This window comes from Canis aureus, chromosome 1, assembly GCF_053574225.1.
Source record: "Canis aureus isolate CA01 chromosome 1, VMU_Caureus_v.1.0, whole genome shotgun sequence".
NCBI lineage: Eukaryota > Metazoa > Chordata > Mammalia > Carnivora > Canidae > Canis > Canis aureus.
In genome coordinates this window covers 18,830,861-18,851,804 of record NC_135611.1, presented here as the reverse complement: position 1 = coordinate 18,851,804, position 20,944 = coordinate 18,830,861, and the positions used below count along the sequence as shown (strand labels likewise).

At 42.1% G+C, this 20,944-nt stretch overlaps 1 protein-coding gene across 1 annotated transcript in view; it reads left to right on the top strand.

Annotated features, from left to right (window-relative positions):
* Nucleotides 1-9,402, top strand: part of ONECUT2 (one cut homeobox 2) — a 52,200-nt gene extending 42,798 nt beyond the window's left edge. Inside the window, exon 2 of the mRNA XM_077891913.1 lies at nt 3,646-9,402. Within this exon, the coding sequence (XP_077748039.1) occupies nt 3,646-3,932 (287 nt within the window). The 3' untranslated portion in view covers nt 3,933-9,402. The remainder of the gene's footprint in view (nt 1-3,645) is intronic.
* Nucleotides 9,403-20,944: the final 11,542 nt, after the last annotated feature.

Sequence of the window (20,944 nt, the reverse complement as noted above, 5' to 3'; positions counted from 1 at the left end):
GAGACTGGATCCACCCTCACCGCTGATGAACACCTGCTGTCTGTTGGGTTTCTGACACGTTCCTGGGTCAGAGGGAGCTATCTGGCTTCTTCCTAGCTGTTTAGAAATGGCTATTTGACTGTAGTGTAATATGTTCACACCAAAACCATTTACACTCTAGCTGTGCCTGTGGGGTTGGCTCACTTCACGCCTCATACCAGCTTCCAGACATCATTCGGGCATAGGCTTTCAAAGCAGGTGTCCAACCTCTTGCTCTTATTTTCCTTCAGCTCCAGATCAACTGCTCGTGTAAGAGTCATGGGGTGAATGCTGTTAGTGGTGTGTTTGTGATTTCTGTAACTGTCAGAGGTGGAGAGCAAACCTGTCTCTTTGAAACATGTGAAGAAATAAATGCCTTATAGCACCAAAGACAAGTGTGGGGTGCCTGCCAACTGGCTGGTATAAGGACTCTGGACAGGGTACGTACCTACTGTCTCATTATTTTGGGCTCTTGGACTTGCTGTAAGTTTGTAGACCACAGGCTACATCTTCGCATTGGTTGGTGTGGAATCTGGTGGATTGGAAAGCTGCTGGAAAAGCGAGCACAGATCTCTTGATTTGTTCTTTCTCTACAGTTTGCTGAACATTGAGACTCTAACGTTTTTCTCTTAAAGTGTGTGTGTGTGTGTGTGTGTGTGTGTGTGTGTGAGCAAATATAATCTGACCGGCCAACATGAACCAGCACTATTGCCTAAATACCCAATTAAAAGTACAAATAAAGCATTCTCTGAAGAATAATCAATATTGATAGGAAATTTGAGGGATGTATGGTTAACCCAAAGGCGCATGAATTGACAGAGGACCTCCGCCGATGTTTGTAGAGGATATTTGCCCAGATTTTGTTATCAAGAGATTACCGTGCACCACTGTTTACGCAGAATCCTTCCAATGAAGACTTGGTATCTGGTGTCCCAGGAGGCTGGGGTGGGGACAGTACTCTGGAACCAGAAGTGGCTGGTTCCCATGTCTCAGAAGGGTCCAAGGAGGTTTGTAAAAGCACAGGTTCCTGAGCCCTGCCCTGCACAATGAAAATCAGAATCCCTGGGAGTAGAGCCCCAGGGCTGCCCTGCAGATAGATCCCCTCTGATGTACCAATGGCGTGGGTGCCCTTTCTGTAGAGGAGAAAGAGGGAGGGTTGGAAGGGCGGATTCTTACCCTGGGTCTGCAGCAGACTTGGAATGGGACCTCAGGTCAATGCCTTACCCAGTCTAGGTCTCAATTTATTTCATTTTAAAATGAAAATAATTCTGCTGACTTACCCACCTCAGGATTCTTGGGGAAATGCAATTAGAGGGAAGGTGGGGAGGAAGCACTTGTCCATGCCCTCTTCGAGCTCTGCTGAGGGCAGCAGCATCGTTACTTCCATTAGATGAGGAACACAGGCTCTGAGAGGTGAAGCAATTTGCCAAGGTCCCAAGACCTGAAGATGAAGGAGCCCTGTTGCGAATCCAGGCATGCCTGGTTCCAGAGCTCTCCTTTCCATCAAGGTGCTTCTCTGATATTTTAGCTATCAGGTATATGCTTGGGAGTCAGCTGAGGCATGTGGACCAACAGCATTGGCATGGCCTGGAAGCTCATTAGAGATGTAGGTTCTTAGGCCCCTCCCAGGCTCCCCGCCCCTGAGTCTGCATTTGAACGAGTTCTCCAGGGATCCTTTTGCCTTATCTCTCTCTCTCTCTCTCTCTCTCTCTCTCTCTCTCTCTAATATTTTATTTATTCATGAGAGTTACAGAGAGATAGAGAGGCAGAGACACAGGCAGAGGGAGAAGCAGGCTCCCCAGGAAGCCCAGTGCAGGACTCGATCCCGGGACCCCGGGATTATGCCCTGAGCCACTCAGGGGTCCCCCTTTTGCCTTCTCTAGGGTGAGAAGCACTGTCAAGGAAGAATGGAGATTGCACAAGAGAGTAAATCTGAAGATAAGGGCATATAGTAAATATACAGAATCCAACACAAATGGAAGATCCTCGCAGGGATGAGCAAGGACGCGGCCTTTATTAGGCCGAGCCCATGAGGAGTGAAAGGCGTGGAGTATCTCAGCCTTCCCGTCTGAGCTTCCGTTGCCAGGGAAGCTCGCCTCCCCTGAGAAAGTCCCACCATCCAAGTGAATGGGTTTTATGGTTTTAAGGTGGAAACAAATTGCTTTCATCAGAGTGTGTGGGTGTGAGTGTATATTTAATTTTCAAAGATAATATGATTACTTTTATGTTTAAAAAGAGAGAAGGAAAAATCAGGAAGAAAGTGTTTGCCAAAGCGACGTGTCATCCCTTCCCATGTATTTCAGGAGTGATCCCTTTATGGCAGAAAGCTCCCACCGGGGAGGACAGCCGGTTAGGTGAGGGGACGGCCAGCGTCCACAAGATCCTCTCTCTGCATGCTGGTCCTCAGGTTAACTTGTGAGGCCCATCAGTTTGAAGAGCATCCCCGATACTCCAGCTGTAGCAGCTCCCCTGCCCGAGATGCTCTCTGCAGAAGGTCATGCCCGGCCCCGGGGCCAAAGCAAAACTGGCAAACCAGGGCTTTGAGAAGTGCGGGCACACATCCGGGCAGCACCCAGACTGCTCGATTTGGGGGGTGTTGGTCCAGTTCAAAGGGATTCCCAGCCTGTGCCCGGGACGTCCAGTAGGATTTGACTCAGGCAAGAGCATCTCTGCTCCCTCCTTGCCTTTCCCGGATTAGCTCTGCTGGTGCCTCACGACACCCCTGGGTGAGCTGGGCTTGCTTTCCAGTGACTCCAACATGTGTTCTCATGTTTAAGTTCCTGATTTGTATGCACCCTGTTACTTAACCCTTACGAGGCTCTTCTGAGACAAGAACCAGTCGGCATCCCAAGTATTCCATTGGGTTACACAGACCTACCCTGCCTTCCGGGGACTTGAGGGTGAGGCAGAGAGAGTGACACCAAACTAGTGTCCTCCGTGGTTTGGGCTGCTTCCCCCACCCCCAGCCCGTGCCCTCTTGTACCGGCTTCGCTTCAAACTATCCAAATTGGAATCGGCTAAACCAACTTTTTTTTTTTTCCAGTCTTTCCCTCCTTGTTTTGTTTTTCCTTAATTTTTCAGAAGTCTGGAAGAAGGGGATTTGGGATGATACCATCATTCTCTCACTTCTCCTTTCATTCTGTTAACAATTTTTTTTGAAAGAAGCTTTGATTTTGAAAAAGATCATGCACCTTAAAAATTTGGGGGGCTCCAGAAAGTCATTTCAGCTAAGCTGTAAACACTTCTAGAAAGCTGAAAATGAAAGAGGAGCTGCCCGCCCAGGCTCCCCCGGGGGACCTGGAGCCATCACTCCCTTCACGGTGCCTGATTTCAGAGATGAAGAATTTTCAGGGTGTGCTGGAGGCAGGGGGCTGCGGCTGGCCAAGACCAGACTGCGCAGAGCAGCCTTGCTGTTCTCACCGTCCTCTCTTCTCCACTAACCGGTCCCTTCCATCACCCGGAGATGAACTGGGAAGGCTGGTTATTGACAGCTGGGCAATTGGCACAATAAAGTTTAACGGTTTACATCCTCTTGTACGATTTTGTCGATGTTTTCAATGGCTCACCTTCTCGGGTGCTGGTTCTCACACTTGTACTGACTCGCTCCTTCTTCTCTTTCCCTTCAAGCGTGCAAACGCAAAGAGCAAGAACCAAACAAAGACAGGAACAATTCCCAGAAGAAATCCCGCCTGGTGTTCACCGACCTCCAACGCCGAACACTCTTTGCCATCTTCAAGGAGAACAAGCGCCCGTCCAAAGAGATGCAGATCACCATTTCCCAGCAGCTGGGCCTGGAGCTTACGACCGTCAGCAACTTCTTCATGAATGCCCGGCGCCGCAGCCTGGAGAAGTGGCAGGACGATCTGGGCACAGGAGGCTCCTCATCCACCTCCAGCACTTGTACCAAAGCGTGATGGGAGGACTCTCGCGGTTGGGCACAGGTCACCTCCAGATGGGGACAACCGACACAAAAGAAAACACAAAGGAAAAAAGACACCGGATTCTTAGCTGGGGCCCTTCACTGGTGATTTGAAAGCACAATTCTCTTAAAAAGAAACTTCTATTCTAGCTGTAATCATAGGCCAGGTGTTCTGTTTTGTTTTGTTTTTAATGGCTATGGAGTCCAAGTGCAAGCTGAAAATTAATCTTTTTGAACCGGACATTGTCCTCTCAGCATGCTGAGCATCCCAGAAACCCAAATGAGGCCTTCCTGGAGCGAAGTGATTCCAGTGTGGTGTCAGCCAAGCTCGGGATCTCGCCAGATGTCAACAGTCCCACTCTGGGCCCTGTTGCAGTCAGAGTTCCCACCTGTCACAGTGGGAATTTGGCCTGTGTAAAGATTCTGAGTTTGGGCTCCTAAGATGCTACCATAAGAGATTCTTCTAGCAACAAGAATGACCTCATTTGCTTTCCAAGTGCTTAGCCTCATCATACCACAGTACACCAAAGTTCACAGCCATAACATTTAAAAAAAAAAAATCAGAATAATTACTGAGCACAACTTTTAAATACGGAAATTTAAAAAAAAAAAATCCAAGGACCTGTTTTTCCAACTCAGGCATCATTCCATTGAATGGTTTGGAAAGCTTTAAGTTGATCCAGTTTACAATTTTCTTTTCCTTACCTCCTGGAAATCTCACGTGGTCTTGGATCCATCAAAAAAAAAAAAAAATCAGTTCTCTTGAGCTCAACGTATCAAGCACAACGTAGATAAACAGAGAAGTAAGGAAGGTTCTGGATTCACCACATCTGGATTTTCAAGACGCTGATTGTGAAGTCATTAGGGAATCGTTGGGAATATGGCTTCAAGCACATTTTGCAGTTTGCTACAAATTCTGTTTGTACATAATGCAGACGCACACTCAGGAGGCCAATTTAACTGTTACGGTACATGGAGAAAATGCAGCATTTTAAAAGATCTAGATTTTTTTAGATCATTGATGTATCCTCCTCGGTTATTAGTCACCTGGTTCCTCCTATTGTGCATTGTAACTACCACATGATCCATTCTCACTATTTCAGATTTCTGTTGTTTCCTCATCCATCCCATCGGTAGGGACGTTTTTCAGTGTTTTCTAGCAAGAAAAAAAAAGGAAGTAATTCAAACCACCATACGTGTAACTCATGAGGGTCATCTGGTCCCAAATCTCTTCCATTGTCGATTCATCCTTGCAAAACAGCTGAGTAAATCTGGAGAAAACACAGCACACCAAAGAAGCAGAATACTGCAAACCAAAGACATTTATTACTTGCCATTTTCTAGCCTAAAAATACTGTGATTACTTTTAGAAATCAGAAAACCTCTGCAACTCCGAATGGCATTCAGCTCTTGCATTTGGCTCACCATCAGGCTGAGCAGACGGGCTAGCCAAGCCACCCCGGGGAGTGGCTTTGCCGCCAGCCCTGGCTCCTGGCTGTCACCTTCCCACAGCACGCGGAAGAGCGCCCACACGACTCTGGGAGGTTGCGAAGGTCACGATGTGCATATTTACCAGTGAATGGCCCCAGGTGGGCACCACGGGGGAGGGGTTCGAAGCAAGCCAAACGCTGCAATGATTCTTTACAGACACTTGAGACTGACTTTTTTATGAATTACTTAATCGAAACCAAAGAAACTTTTTCTGCACCTAATTCTGCAACAAACAAAACTGTTCCATTAAAATGAATAAATAAATACGTAAATCCGTGAAAATCACCACCACCAAGAAGGAAGCACGCCAGAAAACAAAAACAAAAAAACCCCACAAAATCAAAACCAAAAACAAAACAAAACAACAACAACAAAAAACACAAAAAACAGCGAGACACACTGTGTTTAAACAGACCTCTTGGGACATTTTTTGGAAGCAGATTTTAAAGAAAGGGTTGAGACAGGAATAGATATGAGGAAAAGCCTCGGCGGCTACTGCTTCATTTGACAACTCACGCGGTAATCTTAAAGTTGAAGATTGTCTTTAATTTGTGCCTATGCAGTTTTTCAAAAGAACACGGAACAGAGCAACAGAAACCTCAACAGCTACAATACCAAAGATGAGGATTTCTCACATCTTTTGTTTCAATTCGTTATCTCCTCTTGTCTGGCTAAAATACTAATAGCGTCATTGATCTGTGGGAAGGTAATCAATTTTGTTTCTGAGCAACAAAAGGAAAGGGTCATTGATTTGATTTTATTGTTTCCCTTTAATTTTGTTTTATGGCTTTCTACCCCAACATGGAATCTCTCAAAAGGTTCCATGGACTCCAAGTTTAAGATGTTGGGATACTGAACTGTTCTCTCTACTCCTCGGAGTTTGGGGAATAATGTCACTTGAATGTTCTTTGCTAACCCCTTAGACTTGGTTCCTTCTATTTTCAGAGTCTCAGCATCAGGGGAGGGAAGGGGAGTGAGGGTCAGGGTCAGAGGTCTTGGTGACACATCCTCTCCTGAACCACAGAACCAAAGAGTTTATAGAGGAATCAACAGCCTCATTTTCATGTGATTGCTACATCCTAACGGCTTCATTTGGGGGAGGGGGGAAACATGTAAAAATAATTGCCAGTTTCTACTTTTCTATTAGCTTTTTAAAAATCGGCTGTAAAGTTGCATTTCTAAAGAAAGAGATATATATATAATATATGAATACATATATAGATTCAACTTGACATTGGTGATAACCCCAAATTCTTGCTGTCCGAATCCATGTCTTGTTTTGGTCAAGTGCTTCATTTATTAAGCATTCAGTTCCGAATTCTGCTCATTTCTCATGCCATCCCAGAGCCCAGAGTCCGTTCTCCACTGTGGATGATTTGGAGTACTCAGATTTCTGTGAAAGTTCCTGAAAAGGTTGAAAGTCCAACTCCAGCATTTCAACATTTAGCCTGTTGATAAATGGATCCATGGTGCAAAGGAGTTTTTATTTGTATCTGGAGTCATCTCTAGTCTACGCCTCAGCCACCGTCAAGGTAGCGAGTGGGGTCTGTCCATGAGGCCGGGCCCACAGCTGGGCTGGGGCCAGTGGGGTGCTTGTCTTCTGTAACTGCTGGGGAGGCTCGGTGGTCCATTCCCACTAACTGTGAAGATGAGGCCAGTCCAGAAGGTGTTCTCCAGGAGCTACCCCGTCCTATCAGGGTGTCCAGATCCCCTCGGTGAGCAGATCCACCGAAGGGACTTCTCACAGGGGAAGCCCAACTTGTGTTGCGATGGGCTGACCAGGTTTCCCCAGGGTGGCAGTTACCAACCTGTATTGACAGGCCTGTGTGCAACCACAGCAGGCACTGGAGTAAGGCAGTGATACTTACTCCTCGGGGGCTTGTCTCAAGCCTGGAGGGAAAACACAAAGCAGGGTTTGGGGCGAATCCCAGCGTCCTGCCCCCGAGTGCCCCATTGTCCGAAGTGCCACCTCCTTGCGCCCACCACGGGGCTCTCCCTTGGCAGGGGCAGCAGTCACAGAGCTTTGAAGGAATATGACTCTCCATGGCTTTTGTACTCCATCCGATCGCAACATTTTCCAGGACTTTTCCTGGTATCCTTTTGTCTCTTGCTCATACCCCATGTCTTCTTTGTCAGACGACTGAGAAAAAGAGCATGTTTCAGCCGGGGAATGCTCCATATGGGTTGATAAAAAAGGAGTTTCAGCTCAGCCCTTTCTAAATGAAATCCTTGTGACTTGGGGCCAGTGTTTTGGAGATTGGATTGAGGGAACAAGCCTGCTTGGTTTGGTTAGCGATCCTTTGGCACGCTAATCTCACCATTTGGGTTCCGGCACCCTCTGAAGATGTCAAAACCCAAAGAGGCTGCCTTTGTGGCCTGAGATTTCCGTAGTGCTAAAACCTGTTGTAGCCACGTACACGCCCTCCGTGTTGCTGGTGACCCGAGGAGGACGTGATGATGCAAAAGGGGCAAGAACTTCCCTCCAAGGACATTTGTCAAATGTTTCTTACTGGATAATGTCATCCCAGAGAGAGGTGCTTGCTTCTGGAAAATTATTTACATACATCTATGAGTACACATGTGTATTCATATATTTATGGATCAGAATTATAAGCCCTACAGAATTTCAATTTGTGAAAAATCTGAAAGCAAAAAAAAGATCCTGCCAATTGAAAGGTAATGAAATTTGACCCAGTGGGTTTCCTCAAGCATTTTTAAAACTTAAGTTAATCATTTCAGAGAAAATAACCATTTGGACTTGGTTAGACTTGAGGATCTGTTTCTTCAATCCAAAACAATTCCAGGCATGCCTCAGCCATCAGCAACAAAGTGGACAGTGTAAAGGGACAGTCTAAGCCAAAATTCACATTCTTGAGGCAACAGAAATCTAGAGGCTATTGAGTGGAAAAAATAACTTTTCTTTATTCCTGTAGAGAAATAAGCTTGCTTCACTTTTGTTTGCAATGTGATTTTGGTACTGGGGATATAATTCTTTCATCCTGGGAAAATTTTTTAAAGAGCCAGTCTAGTTCTTTTTTAAAGGAAAACAACAACAATAAAAACTCAACCCTGATACATAAAGGCTTTTCCAAAATGTAAAATGGTAGGTTGTACCACTTAAAGGGGAGGAAAAGGAATGAGGTGCTCAGGAGGCCACTTCCTCTGGAGAGGTCAGAGCATCAGCTTTGCATCTTTTGCCATGGGCTCTTGGCTACTGTGGGCTTAGAAAATGTAAGCTAATTTTCATTTCAGCCTAAAATGAACCCAGAATTCGGAAGGTAGATCCGACACACACACACACACACACACACACACACACACATGCATTTTTGTAATTCAAACGGTATATTTGAAAGCCAAATATAAATACCTTTTAGATGATCTGTCATTTCATCTGACCTGTGCTGGTCACCCACCTTTTAATGCCAATAAATTAAAGTTGAACTTTTTTTTTTTTTTTTAAATCACTACTACCTGGTATAGGCTGGGAAACTTTCCCACTTTTGAAACAATGCTGGTAGAATTATTGAAGTGTCTGACTACCATTACCCAAGTGTCATGACAATATACCTCTGCAGTGAACTCTGATTTTCAGCAGGTAGTATAGTAGGAATTTTTAAAAATATAAAAAGAACAGCCTGAGTCCCAATGTTGTTGAAGAATAATGGACTCTATTAAAAAGCAGAGGAAAAGGGATGATACATGTGTTGAAGGTTGACCCTAAAGCCCAAACACAAGTCCTATGAAAGTAACTGCCATGATTCTTAACAGATCAGAGATGATTTTTGTTGTTGTTGTTGCTGCTGACACTGTGTAGTTGGACTTGTTAGCCTAACCAGGAAGAGTGGGTAAGAAATGGTAGATAGAGAAGGGATAGAGCTGGTGTGCCTGTAACTTTCAAATATTCACATGCAAGACTGGATAGCTAAATAATTTTGTACATTTAGCTAAGACCAAGTCACCTCTAAAACAACAGGAGAAAAAAAAAATAAAAAAAAAAATAAAACAACAGGAGATTATAGTTTTCAAATAAGGCCCCCAAATCCTTACTAAAGGAAGAGGGGGCTGTTTGTTGTATAAGTCTCATAAATTAATGATATTGGCTTTAAATATGGCTGTCCCGATGCCCATTTTCTGCCCATGATTTATTTCTTTCTGAGGGAGAGGGGTGGGGGTTTGTTTTAGAAAGTCTCAGAATGTGTTATAAAATACCAAAATAATGATTAATGTAAGGCCTTATGTATAGGTAGACACAAAGCCTATAATTGAGGCCGATTGGGCTATTAGATGAATCCCATAGGGACTTGAAATGCTCATTGTTCTCAGATACCAAAAGGACTCTGACAGTCTGAGACAGGTTAAAGTGAGAGCCCAAGCTGTCCTTATAGGTTTTTGAGTTTGGTTGACTGGAATCAACTTGCTGAGACCTTTTTAGTGGAGAAAATGTGTATAAGGGAAAAAAAAAAAACCACATTGCTACAGGTCTGTTCATTCCATGGAAGCCTTCCACATTGCTCCATCTTCAGCAGCAGACATTTCACAGAGCATAAACCTTGGTAGATAAGTTTGCCTAAAGCTTATACAGTCTGTCAGCGTGGATGTATATGGATTTAGAGACATCTCTCGACATGTATTCTCATAGCTGTCCTTATAGCAACACACATTACCTATGGGTGTCCAGACTGTGCACAGACATCTCCATACATGTATGCTGTCATCTGTTACAACAAATGAGTTCAAATGATCACTTAACATCTATGTGAGACTTCTACAATGTGCATTGCTTTATTTATTATAACATCAAAAACTAAAGTGCAGGAAAGAAAAGTATCCCAGCATCTTCATGGTGTACACTTGGAATTACTTTCATTTGGGCACATCCAAGATAAACTCAACTTTCAAGAAACCTTGGATATTGTTTAATCATCTGTGTAAGAATGACACATATGCTTGATGACTTCGGTTGAATAGCTTTATTCTGGATCTCTCATAACTACAGCTAAATCCAAAGACCTGGAAAAGGACAAGAAAGAAAAAAGAAAAAAAAAGGAAAAAAACAAAAACAAAAAAAAAAATAGCAAAGTGCAAAGTCATAGGAGAAAAGTGGGCTCTGGTTTCCAGGGTTGAGACAATGGGATGTGGTGTCGTGGGGGCTGCACCAGCTAGAGGGGGAGGTGGGGATTTTTTTCTTTGTGCTTGTCACATCGAAATGGTCTTTATGAACATGAGGAAGTTTTAGAGGTTATGATTTCCTGCTTTATTTTCACTTAGCTATCGAAAGAGGCTATACATTTTGTCCATCAAAAAAAAAAAAAAAATGAAGACCGTCAAAAAGAAACATTTTTCCCCCCTTTGTCTCTTTGGGTTATGACCCAACAGGCTATGTACCATTAATGTAATTAATTTATTTAAATTAGTTTCTAGCACACAAATGTATAGGATTTTGGTAGTTAGTTCATCATCTTAGGTTAATTTTACTCCTCGTGCTTATTTATCGAAATATAGACCAATGGTGCATCAGAGATGCAAGATTTCTTTTAGGATTCTCTTGAAAGATGGTTTGCTTTATAAAGCAGTGAAAATCTGTTACAGACAGGGAAAAAGTACAGGTTACCAAAAAAAAAAAATCAAGGTATTTTTCCTTCTCGAATTAACTTTGAAAATAGTTTAATGATTATTAAATTATTTAATTTAAGTTTGCAGCCCCACCTGGTACCAGGCAAATGTCACCTTTTAATTATTGGGGCCCTCAGAGCCTTCCTATCGTAACTTATTTATTTAACTTATTCAGCATCTACAAAAGGTGCACTGTATAGTTTATATTTTTTATTTAAAACAATAGAGAGCACTGCAGTTTGTTTGCTGTCAGAACAACAGAGCAAAGTTTGTGGACGAGCAATGACTATTCAACCCGAACCTGTGCGTTCAGAAAACACATGTCGAGACCCTGCTTCACCAGCCTGGATTTCGGGGCTTCTTTACAGAAACTGGAAAAAAATAAATAAATTTTCAAAGATCATAACAGCAAAAAGAGAGAAACCCTTACACTAGCTGCTTCCAAGAATGAACTCTGTATGTGTGTAAAACAACAAAACAAAAAGGGAAAAAAAAAGCAGAAAAAAGAAAAAAAAAAGGAAAAACTTTCTATTTCTAGTGAGAACCAAAGAAGGCTACCTCACTGACTTTTTCCATTTGTAATTTTAATCGTGTTGATGACACCAAAGATACCAAAGATTTCTTTCTCTGTGCGGTCTGCATTTTGCTTGTGCTCTTTTATAATTTTAACTATTCTCTCTGACATATGGTATGTACAGCCACAGCTCAGATACCCCAAAGAAATAATTATCTATGTGACGGTGGCTGCTAATTTGGAAAGGGATATTTTCTGTGTTTCTCTCATTTGTTCACTGTCCCCTGCACATGTTCAGGATGCAAGTTCAGATGCTGCTGTAATTGGACTCCTTAAATTCCAATTCCAAATTGGTGAAGAAGACTGGTTGGAAGTGGCCTTCAGTCTTAGCTGTGACCTCTGTCCCCGCTTTGGAGCTATCACAGTAAAGATTTCTAATTAACTGAACCATAGAAATTCTAATCATTGAGCGAAAGAGCTGGAAGGGACCTTAGAAATTTAGTCCAACCCCCAGAGGCTCAGAGGAGTGAAATAGTTACCCAACCGTCTAGGGGCAAAGCCCAGACAAGCCTCCTCCTGCCTTCTGCTCCAGCGCTGTACCCATTGCTCAGAGCTACCTGTGCATGAGATGGGCCATATGTTGGCAGAGAGGAAGGGGGCAATCCTTTAGCAATGAGTGGGGTCTGGGGCTTGTCACTTAACATTTTCACTCTGTAGAAGCAGCCACAGGCATTTCAATGCCATCTGGTTAGCATCTCAACATAAAGTCACATAAGATGAGTTGCTTGCAAAGGTGGCCAGTCGTAAACTATTAAAGCTCATAGAGGGGTTTTTGCCCTGGAAGTAGGCATTGATCCGTGTGACCACTTTTGAGCCTCTGCATTGCAAAGTGTTGTATATAGAAACGTTTAATTCAGTGAGAAGATAAAGTCCATTCTTGGTCTGTGGAGTTTCATTATTATGGATATTTTTAGGTCATATTTATCAGAGAAAGGGACTTTGATCACTGCACAGGTGAGAGTGAAGCTGTTCAGCTTTTGTCTTTTTCCTCTTGACGTGTGGGTGTTTATACTTTGTTTCTAGGCCAGCTCTGTATATATGAGAAGTTTAAGCCTTACATCCTTGGATCCTTAGGGATTATTCATTGTAAATGAAAGATAACCCTAGAATTTCAGAGGAATAGATAGATAGACCACTTTCAGAAGTGATTAGTTAAAGTTGCTTCTCTCTTCCCTTCTTACTCATAAAATTAATTGGTCCTCTGTAAGTTTCTTTTGATTCCATTAAATGATTAAATCACTATTAAGATCCATTCCTCAGAGTGATTTGTATGTTAGCCAATGAATCATTCTCAGCTTTTGACCAGATGGGTTTTAGACATATGCAAAGATCCACCTCTAGTCTGTATGGCTCTTTATTGAGTACTCGTGTTTTTTGCTTCACATACTGTACTTGTCTTTGAGCTTTTTAAGAGACTATTAGACAAAGAAACTAAGAAGGGAAAAGACCAGTCAACTCATCCACCTCATGCATCAAAAGATTAGCTGGTAGAGGAATTTAGAAGACAGATTGACAAGACTAGGAGACACATACCCCTTTGCAGTTTCCCATACAGACACCTGTGAAAGTTCTCTCTTGTTCAGACAAGCTCCAAGCTCCATCTCCCCCCGCCCCCCCCCATATGAGGCAAACTTGCAAGGCCTTCCTTCCAAACAGCAAATGACTTTGGTTTTCTTCCCAAATTCCTATTAAAAACAGAATTTTCAGAATACCTGGGAGACATAAGAAAGAAGATCTGCTGTTTGGGCAACAGAGTGCTCCCCTAGAAGCAAAACAAACTCCACCCTCCCCACTACCAAGCCCCCACAAGAGGGAACCCAGAGAGAGTGATTGCAGCCTGAACACAGAAAACATCCCAATTGGCAGTCTCCTCCTCAGCAACCCCCCCCCCCGCCCCCTCCCAGCCTCATGCTTCACTTGCAAAGTGTGACATAACCACGGGACGAGTGCCTTGCTTGAACCAAAGCAACGATTTAGCCAGTCTGGACCTCTCTGTGCTTTTTTTAATCCTTCCTGTGAATACCTCAGCTTCAACTGGGCCTCCATACAGTAAATTGGTGGGCTTATTGTACTGTGGTGCTTTGCAATGCAACCCTGCAAAGAACAAGATTTGTACTAATACCAAAGGTTCTTTCTCTCTGTCTCCTCCTTCTGCCTCCCCCATTCTTGTCCCTTTTCTAGTTTTTCACGGTTCCAAAGCTTTAATATGAACCTGGGCATGTTGGCAATGCAGACCGCGCAAATCCTTACCGAATTTTCTCAGATATACCTCATAGATAATAGTGTTTAGAGTAATGTTATTATAGCGTATGTAATAAATTATTCACTGTTTCTTTTGGTAACTGTGATTTAAAAAAAGAAAAAAGAAAAAAAAGCTTTATACGTTTTAGGTTGTGCTTTTGTAATAGACAAAAAGGTGCGCTTAAAAAAAATGTATGTTCTTTTTTTTTTTTCCCCTTTGGATTTTATTTATTCTGGATTGGGGAAAGTTGCAGAATGAGCCCAAAGTTTACAGTTTCATATTTTGCTGAAGAAACAATCTGTGTTCATTTGCTCTGTTGAAAAAAAAATTATTTTCTACATTTGTGCTACTTGGTCTGAACAATTAATTGTTCTGTGTTAACAGTGTAGTATTATAATTAGCAACTGCCAATCAGTGCTATAATTTTATGCATGAGGCTAAAAATTTAGCAGTGTGATGCATTGTGGTCTTAATAGCAACATTTTTCATTTTGAACTAGATCTTCCCCTTTGGTTCAATGGACTTTATTTATGCATGGGTGCCGATCGTTTGTTAGCAGTTGTTGAACAGTTGTGTATACATTAAACTGTGAAAATGTACACAGTTCAGCCTCAGACATTGGTAATATTGGTTTTATTGGGAGATATCTCACCTCAAAAAAACCTTTACATCTATTGAGATTTCAAAATGAGTCCAATTGAATCGAAATCAAATTTTAGGAGAAAAGTCATTCCAAGTTTGAGTTACCAACGTGCATTCCACAAATCGGGATCCTCATAACTGACCAGCAGTACCACTGTATTTGAGAGGGGTTTGGAAACAAACATTGAAAAAAACAACTCAACTCTGCATTTTTAATTTCCTCGAAAAGGAGTCACTTTGGCTTTATGTTCATGACCTCAGACCTAACTGGCCATGTTAAATGGAGATATGAAACCATCCAGCCCTAACTTCTCCAAGATCTCTGCTTGGGAATGCCCACTTTGTGCTTGTTTTTTTTCTGATATTTTGTGGTCAGGTCAATTCTCAATAGAAACTCAAATGGTGTTAATAACGGTAATTATTCTGGGCTTTTTTTTTTTTTTTTTTTTTTTTGTCCATTTTCCTGGACAACCCCACCAAGTGTTCCAGTGATTTGGGCAAAAATAGATGGCCATTCCCCAAAACATCACCTGTGCAGTCATATCGTGGTTCTTCCTCTCAAGGGACAGACGTGACCCTGTTTCCCGCCCGACAATGTTTCTCCTGTCCTAGAGGGGAGAAACCCAGTTTTGGAAAACCATCTTTGTTTAAACTCCCCAATTACCTGAGGCCTCTATATCTCAAAAGGCATTTTACAGTTGCAGTGGATTGGGCAAACTTGCTCTTTCTTACATTTGGGGTCTGAAACTCATTCTCAAGTTTCATACCGATTTCCCAAACCAATATGCTTGACGTAAAGCCAAACCAACTTCCAAGCACACTTTATTCTGCATAGGAGAGTGCAGTTTGGGAAACAGCGGTGGGAAAACAGCAATCTGCTATGCAAATTATTAGAAACTGCCGACCAGTAGAACGTTCCTATTGCCAGTCAATGAGAATTTTGGGGAATGCGCTTTCATTAATGGAAATATTTTTTTTAATTTGGCCTTATAAAGTAGATTGTGATAATGAGAGCTTTGTAATATACAGTCTTTTTAATTTTTTCCCCTGGTTAATTTGCCAAAGATGGGATTGGATACCAGAATTTTAAGTTGGCTTCTGTTAAGACAGTTAATGATTGTAATAGTGTTCAATCTTCCAGAAAGCTTTGTATGTTCTTCCGCAATAAACAAAATAGATCATTTGTTTCAGTGAAGTTCTCCTCACACTCACAAACCCACAAACTATTCCTCTTGATGGAGATACTGAAATATCTACAAAGTTCAAATGCATTTTCATCCAAAGTAAACAGAGGAGTGTCTGAGACATGAGCGTGCCCAGCCCTTTTTATGACAAGCAATGCATGGGTCTGGCTCACTAAGATTTGCCAAGAAGACTTGTCTTATGAAACGCAAGGAATATTTCGTTATGCCATTTTATGTCCTTTTTTTTTTTAAACTTTGTGGAAAGTTGAATCAAGTGTAAGCTGAGTTTTCCAGACAACTGAAGTAGCTACATCGTGAATGTTATTTTGTTATTAAAGGGTTTTTACTCAATGCTTTGTGCCAGTGGATGTCCTTTCCTTGGAGACACAGAACTATGGAATTCCCTCAGCTTGGCCTGGATTTCACTTCTCTCATGGGGGAACGTGGGCCTAGCCTGGGAAATTAAAGTCATGGGCTAGAAGGTAGATTTGGGCATTAGGAAGAGATCTCCATGAGTGTCACTTTAAAGAGAGCTGGGACCAAGCTTGCTAACCTTTCTCTCAATCTCTCTCTCTCTCTCTCTCTCTCTCTCTGTCTCTCAACCCCAGCACTTCTCTGAGATCCCTTGGCCTTGAGCACATGCCAGCATGAAAGCAGACCCCAATTCTTACAGAAAAGGCAAGGAAGAAATCACAGCAACCCCAAATCTTCAGTGGCCCACCAGGCACTCATCTCTCCCCAAGCTGGGCTTTACCAGCCAAGGCTATGGGTGAACCATCTGGTTTGCTTTACCGTCTTGTCTACTGCAAAGCATCCAGGTCCCCACAATCCAGTGGGGCTCTTTCAAACCAGAATCCCCCTTACCATCCTTCCTCTGCATCCTGGTTTAGCTGTTTTATCTATAACTTTGTAGACAGTTACTTGGCAAACAAAGAGAAGTATGAGTAGGTTCTTCTTGTCGTCTTGTTTCTAATTTGTATTTTAGCTATTCCCAGTTCTTGGATCTGGAAAGATACTAGAGGGAAAAGGAGACCCCACTGCCTCTCTGTGCCTTGCTCATCTCTGAGGGGACCGTGCATTGCCCATGCTGTTGATCTTTCATAGGAGACAGGCTGAACCACAGCTGTTGAGTCAACCAAGAACAGGGCATAGTAATGCCTATTTTATCTCTTCTTGAAAGTCCTACTAAAAAGAAGAACTTGGGATTTCCCACACACACCCCATTTTCCTTGCTTTGATTCAATTTGGCATTTTAGTGTAAGAGTCAATTTGCTCTCTAGGAAATTTTTTTTTTTCAGATTACGACAGGGAACCTGCTACCTAGGAAGAAAGATGAAGTATTTGAAGACTAGCTATTGAGTCGGTTGTCATACCATTAACAGATACTTCCTTGAAGGCAGAATTTATTTCCTTTCTTACCGTGTCATTTTGTATCTAAATGGTGCCAGCAAGCTTTTAACCATGCAAGATTGTAAGACATCTGCCAATTGGAATTCCTGAAACAGGAAGACTTTTTTAGAAGAACAGGTTCTTCACACTAAAAAAAATTATAAAGAACATCTAATTTAGGCAGGCAGGGACTGAGATGACGTGGGAAACACCTTGGTGCTGGTTATTCTTTCAATCCATATCTCCAACCACCAGATCTTGTTTCCTCCCCTCAATCCTAGAGCAAGCAGTTCAGGCCTTTCTCCCTCAGTCCAGGATGCCAAACAGTTTTATGGACAAAAATGATTAGGATTGACCAACGTTTCACTTAGTTCTCTTCTCCATCCTTTGCTTTTCTCCAAGAAGGTGTTTTCCTGTACTGCAGAGAAAAGAGCCTAGCCATTTTTTTTTCATCTTTCCTATTCTAATATTTCTATACAAATTAACGTTTTATTAGTACAAGTAAAGTAGGTTCTTTCTTGGCCAATGAATTCTTAATAGAGAACCTATTCCTTCCACCAAAGTGAGTGAGAACAAATTCTAAAATTTTTTTCATGGGTTTTTGTTCTCATTATTGAGTGAATCCTGGCTTTTCGCTTACTTTAGGCCCTGACCTCAAAGGTGTTGCTTTGGGGTATTAAAAACACCTTTTAATTTCACATCTTGGCCTGTAGGGCTTGAATCCTTTCTTGCAATCTATTGGTTGCCTTATAGTTTCAAGGGTGACTAGGACGAGGGAAAGGAGGAAGAGGAAAAGAGAGAATAATTTGCCCCAGCTCTATTTAAAGTTTTAAAATGTAAAGAAGAGACTTACTAACCCATTGGGAAATGGCTATAGAGCGGTTAACCCCCACTGTACCCATTCAGAGCCCCTACTCTGCCACATGGCTTCTAGGTCAGCTCTTCCAGAAACTCAGCCTTGTAGTAGAAACCCTACCTTTCATAGGTCCTTATCCAGATTCTAAGATGACAAGAGATCAAAGAGTCACATGCACACCTCTTGTTCTATTTCCTTGATTTTTCAAATATTATCTCCAAGAAAATCATAGAGGAAAACTTTAAACTTTATTTTTAGTCAATCCCTTTGATATCACCTCTTATATTTAAAATCAGGAAAACACACCCATAAAATTAGTGCTCCCTTCTGTTTTGAAAAAGTAAACTCACATGCTAGTTAATCTACATTCTTATTTTTCTTTACACTCTGAGCTATATTTCCAAAGCATATTATAACACAGATTTCACCCCATCTCAGACATGTTAAGTCAGACTGTGCTGAAAGATTTTCCAGGGATGGTCAACAGGGTATATGTTCAGTGGCTGCCCTGAAATCCTGGTGGGGATGAGGATCACACACCATTATCAAGGGGCTGCTCACCCCTTGATAAGCTCCCAGTCCTTTGGAAGATTTCTTTGAATGTTAATTGCATTTTTCAATTTTGCTCATTTCCCACCCTGATGTTTTGTCCACAACATTGCTTACACTGGATTCTTTCTATTTTTATTCCTATCATTAAATGGTAGTGCTGTAAATTCTGCAATTAATGTCAAATAAACTGCTTTCATTCATTGACCATGGCTCACTTGGCTTCTTTTCTGTTTTCATGGGATGTATTAAGCATCCTTCTCCTATTGCATCCCATTGCAGTTTTATAAAGAACAATAAAATTACTTAGCTTAGTAAGATTGCAACTTCATGACCTCTCACAGGAAGTGAGGCACATTTTATAATCAACAAATCTATCAACCATGTTATCAGCCACAAAAGGTTAGGGATACCCTATAACTACTGCCTTATTCTTAACCCACTAAAACATTAAAGATGACCTATCCTAACCCTGTCCTTGTACAGATACCATATGAAGTCATATGGTGATTTAAAAAGGGGATCACTGTATTGTCACCATATGAAAGAATGAAAACAAATAAATTTGGAGCCAGAAACATCATTTGGAATTTAGGCTCTGCCATAAATTATATGGCTTTTGGCAAGTCATTTAAAATCTCTGGGCTTCAATTCCTCCAACAAAGTTAAGGTTAGGATAGGTTATATCTGAAGTCCTTTAAATCTCTTGCTAAATTTTTTAAAGATATTTATATTTGCTATAGGTCATGTCTTATTATTTTTTTAAAGTTAATGAGTTAAAGGAGTTCTTTTATTCATTTTAAATTTAAAATCCCCTAGCTGCAAAGGAGTTCCATTAGGTAAACCTTTGGTCTAAGTGAAAAGACCCACCTAAAACCCAGCCCATGAAGCACTAAGTGCCTTTATCTAGGCTAGTGGTTTTCAATTCTGGATATACATTAGAATCACCTAGAGAGCTTTTAAAATATACTGATACTTAGGTTCATCCCAGACCAATCAGATTTGACAAGGGGTGGACCCCAAACATTTATGTATGGGGGGGAGGGTAGCTTTTGTTATATAACAAACCACTTTAAAACATCATGACTTAAAAGAAACAGCCATCTTTAAACACATGCACACACACACTCAAAAGAAACAACCATGTTATAGCTCACAATTTTGTTGGTTGTCAATTTCGACTGGTCTCAATCAGGTGGTTCTTCTGGTGTTGGCTAGCTCATGCATCTGCATGTCGGCTCCCCAAGGGGACTGACTAGTCTAGGATGGCTTTTGTTTGGACCCCCTGTGGCCTGGGAATGGAGTTAGTATAATTGCCTCTGCTGTATCCTACTGACCAAAGAAAACCATAATAGGTCCAGCCCAGATTCACAGGAAGAAAAATGAAAAGAGACTCCAGCTCTTTTTTTTTTTTTTAAGATTTTATTTATTTATTCATGAGAAACAGAGAGAGAGAGGCAGAGACACAGGCCAAAGGAGAAGCACTCCACGCAGGGAGCCCAATGTGGGACTCGATCCTGGGACTCCAGGATCACACCCTGGGCTGAAGGCAGATGCTCAACCACTGAGCCACCCAGGCGTCCCAAGAGACTCCAGCTCTTGATAGGAGGAGGTGCACAATCACATTGCCAAGGGAGGAGAAAGAATGCAGACCTCCTCCTCCTCCTCCTCCTCCTCCTCCTCCTCCTCCTCCTCCTCCTCCTCCTTCTTCTTCTTCTTCTTCTTCTTCTTCTTCTTCTTCTTCTTCTTTTTTGGCAATCTACTATCATCTTTATGTTTTAAATTTCCCCTAGAGATTCCAATGTCTGGCCAAATCTGTAAAACACTACTATAAAGCCTCCTATTTCTCCATTTTTTCCCCACAACTCCTACCCTAATCAGTGCCAACTCTTTCAAATACTCTTTCATTGTATAGTTTGGGCTCATTTTATGAAAAAACTACAACTTCCAAACTTGCGGTGTAGGTATCATCACTGATAGGCTGACTTTATATAATTGAAAAACTCTGCCATAGAACCAGAATGATTCAGACACTTGTTTTATTGGCAGATGAACTCCCAGCCACTGGCACCTGATAACCAAGCCATTCCATGTGCAGAGCTGGTGGGAAGCACTGGGAAGGCATGAGTTCTTCCTGCTAATACCCTGGAGGAATTCTGGGCTACCCCAGCCACATGCAGGACTGGTCCTCGTGTGACCCTGGAGCCAATCATGGAGATCTTGAAATAGCATGGTCTTTCATTCTAAAATGGAATCCCTCTTACCTGCTATTGGCATCTTTCTTTCCCAAATGGCACACCCTTATTTATTTAGGCTTCTGGACAGAGATCATCTTAGAGAATGAAAGTGCTAGGCCAAGTCTAAAGTAGATGACACCAAAACCTCTTCCACCTCTGATATCTGCTGCCTCTTAAATAATCCATCACTGTTGCTCATAAAGTTAAACAATAGCTAAAGTTGGAAG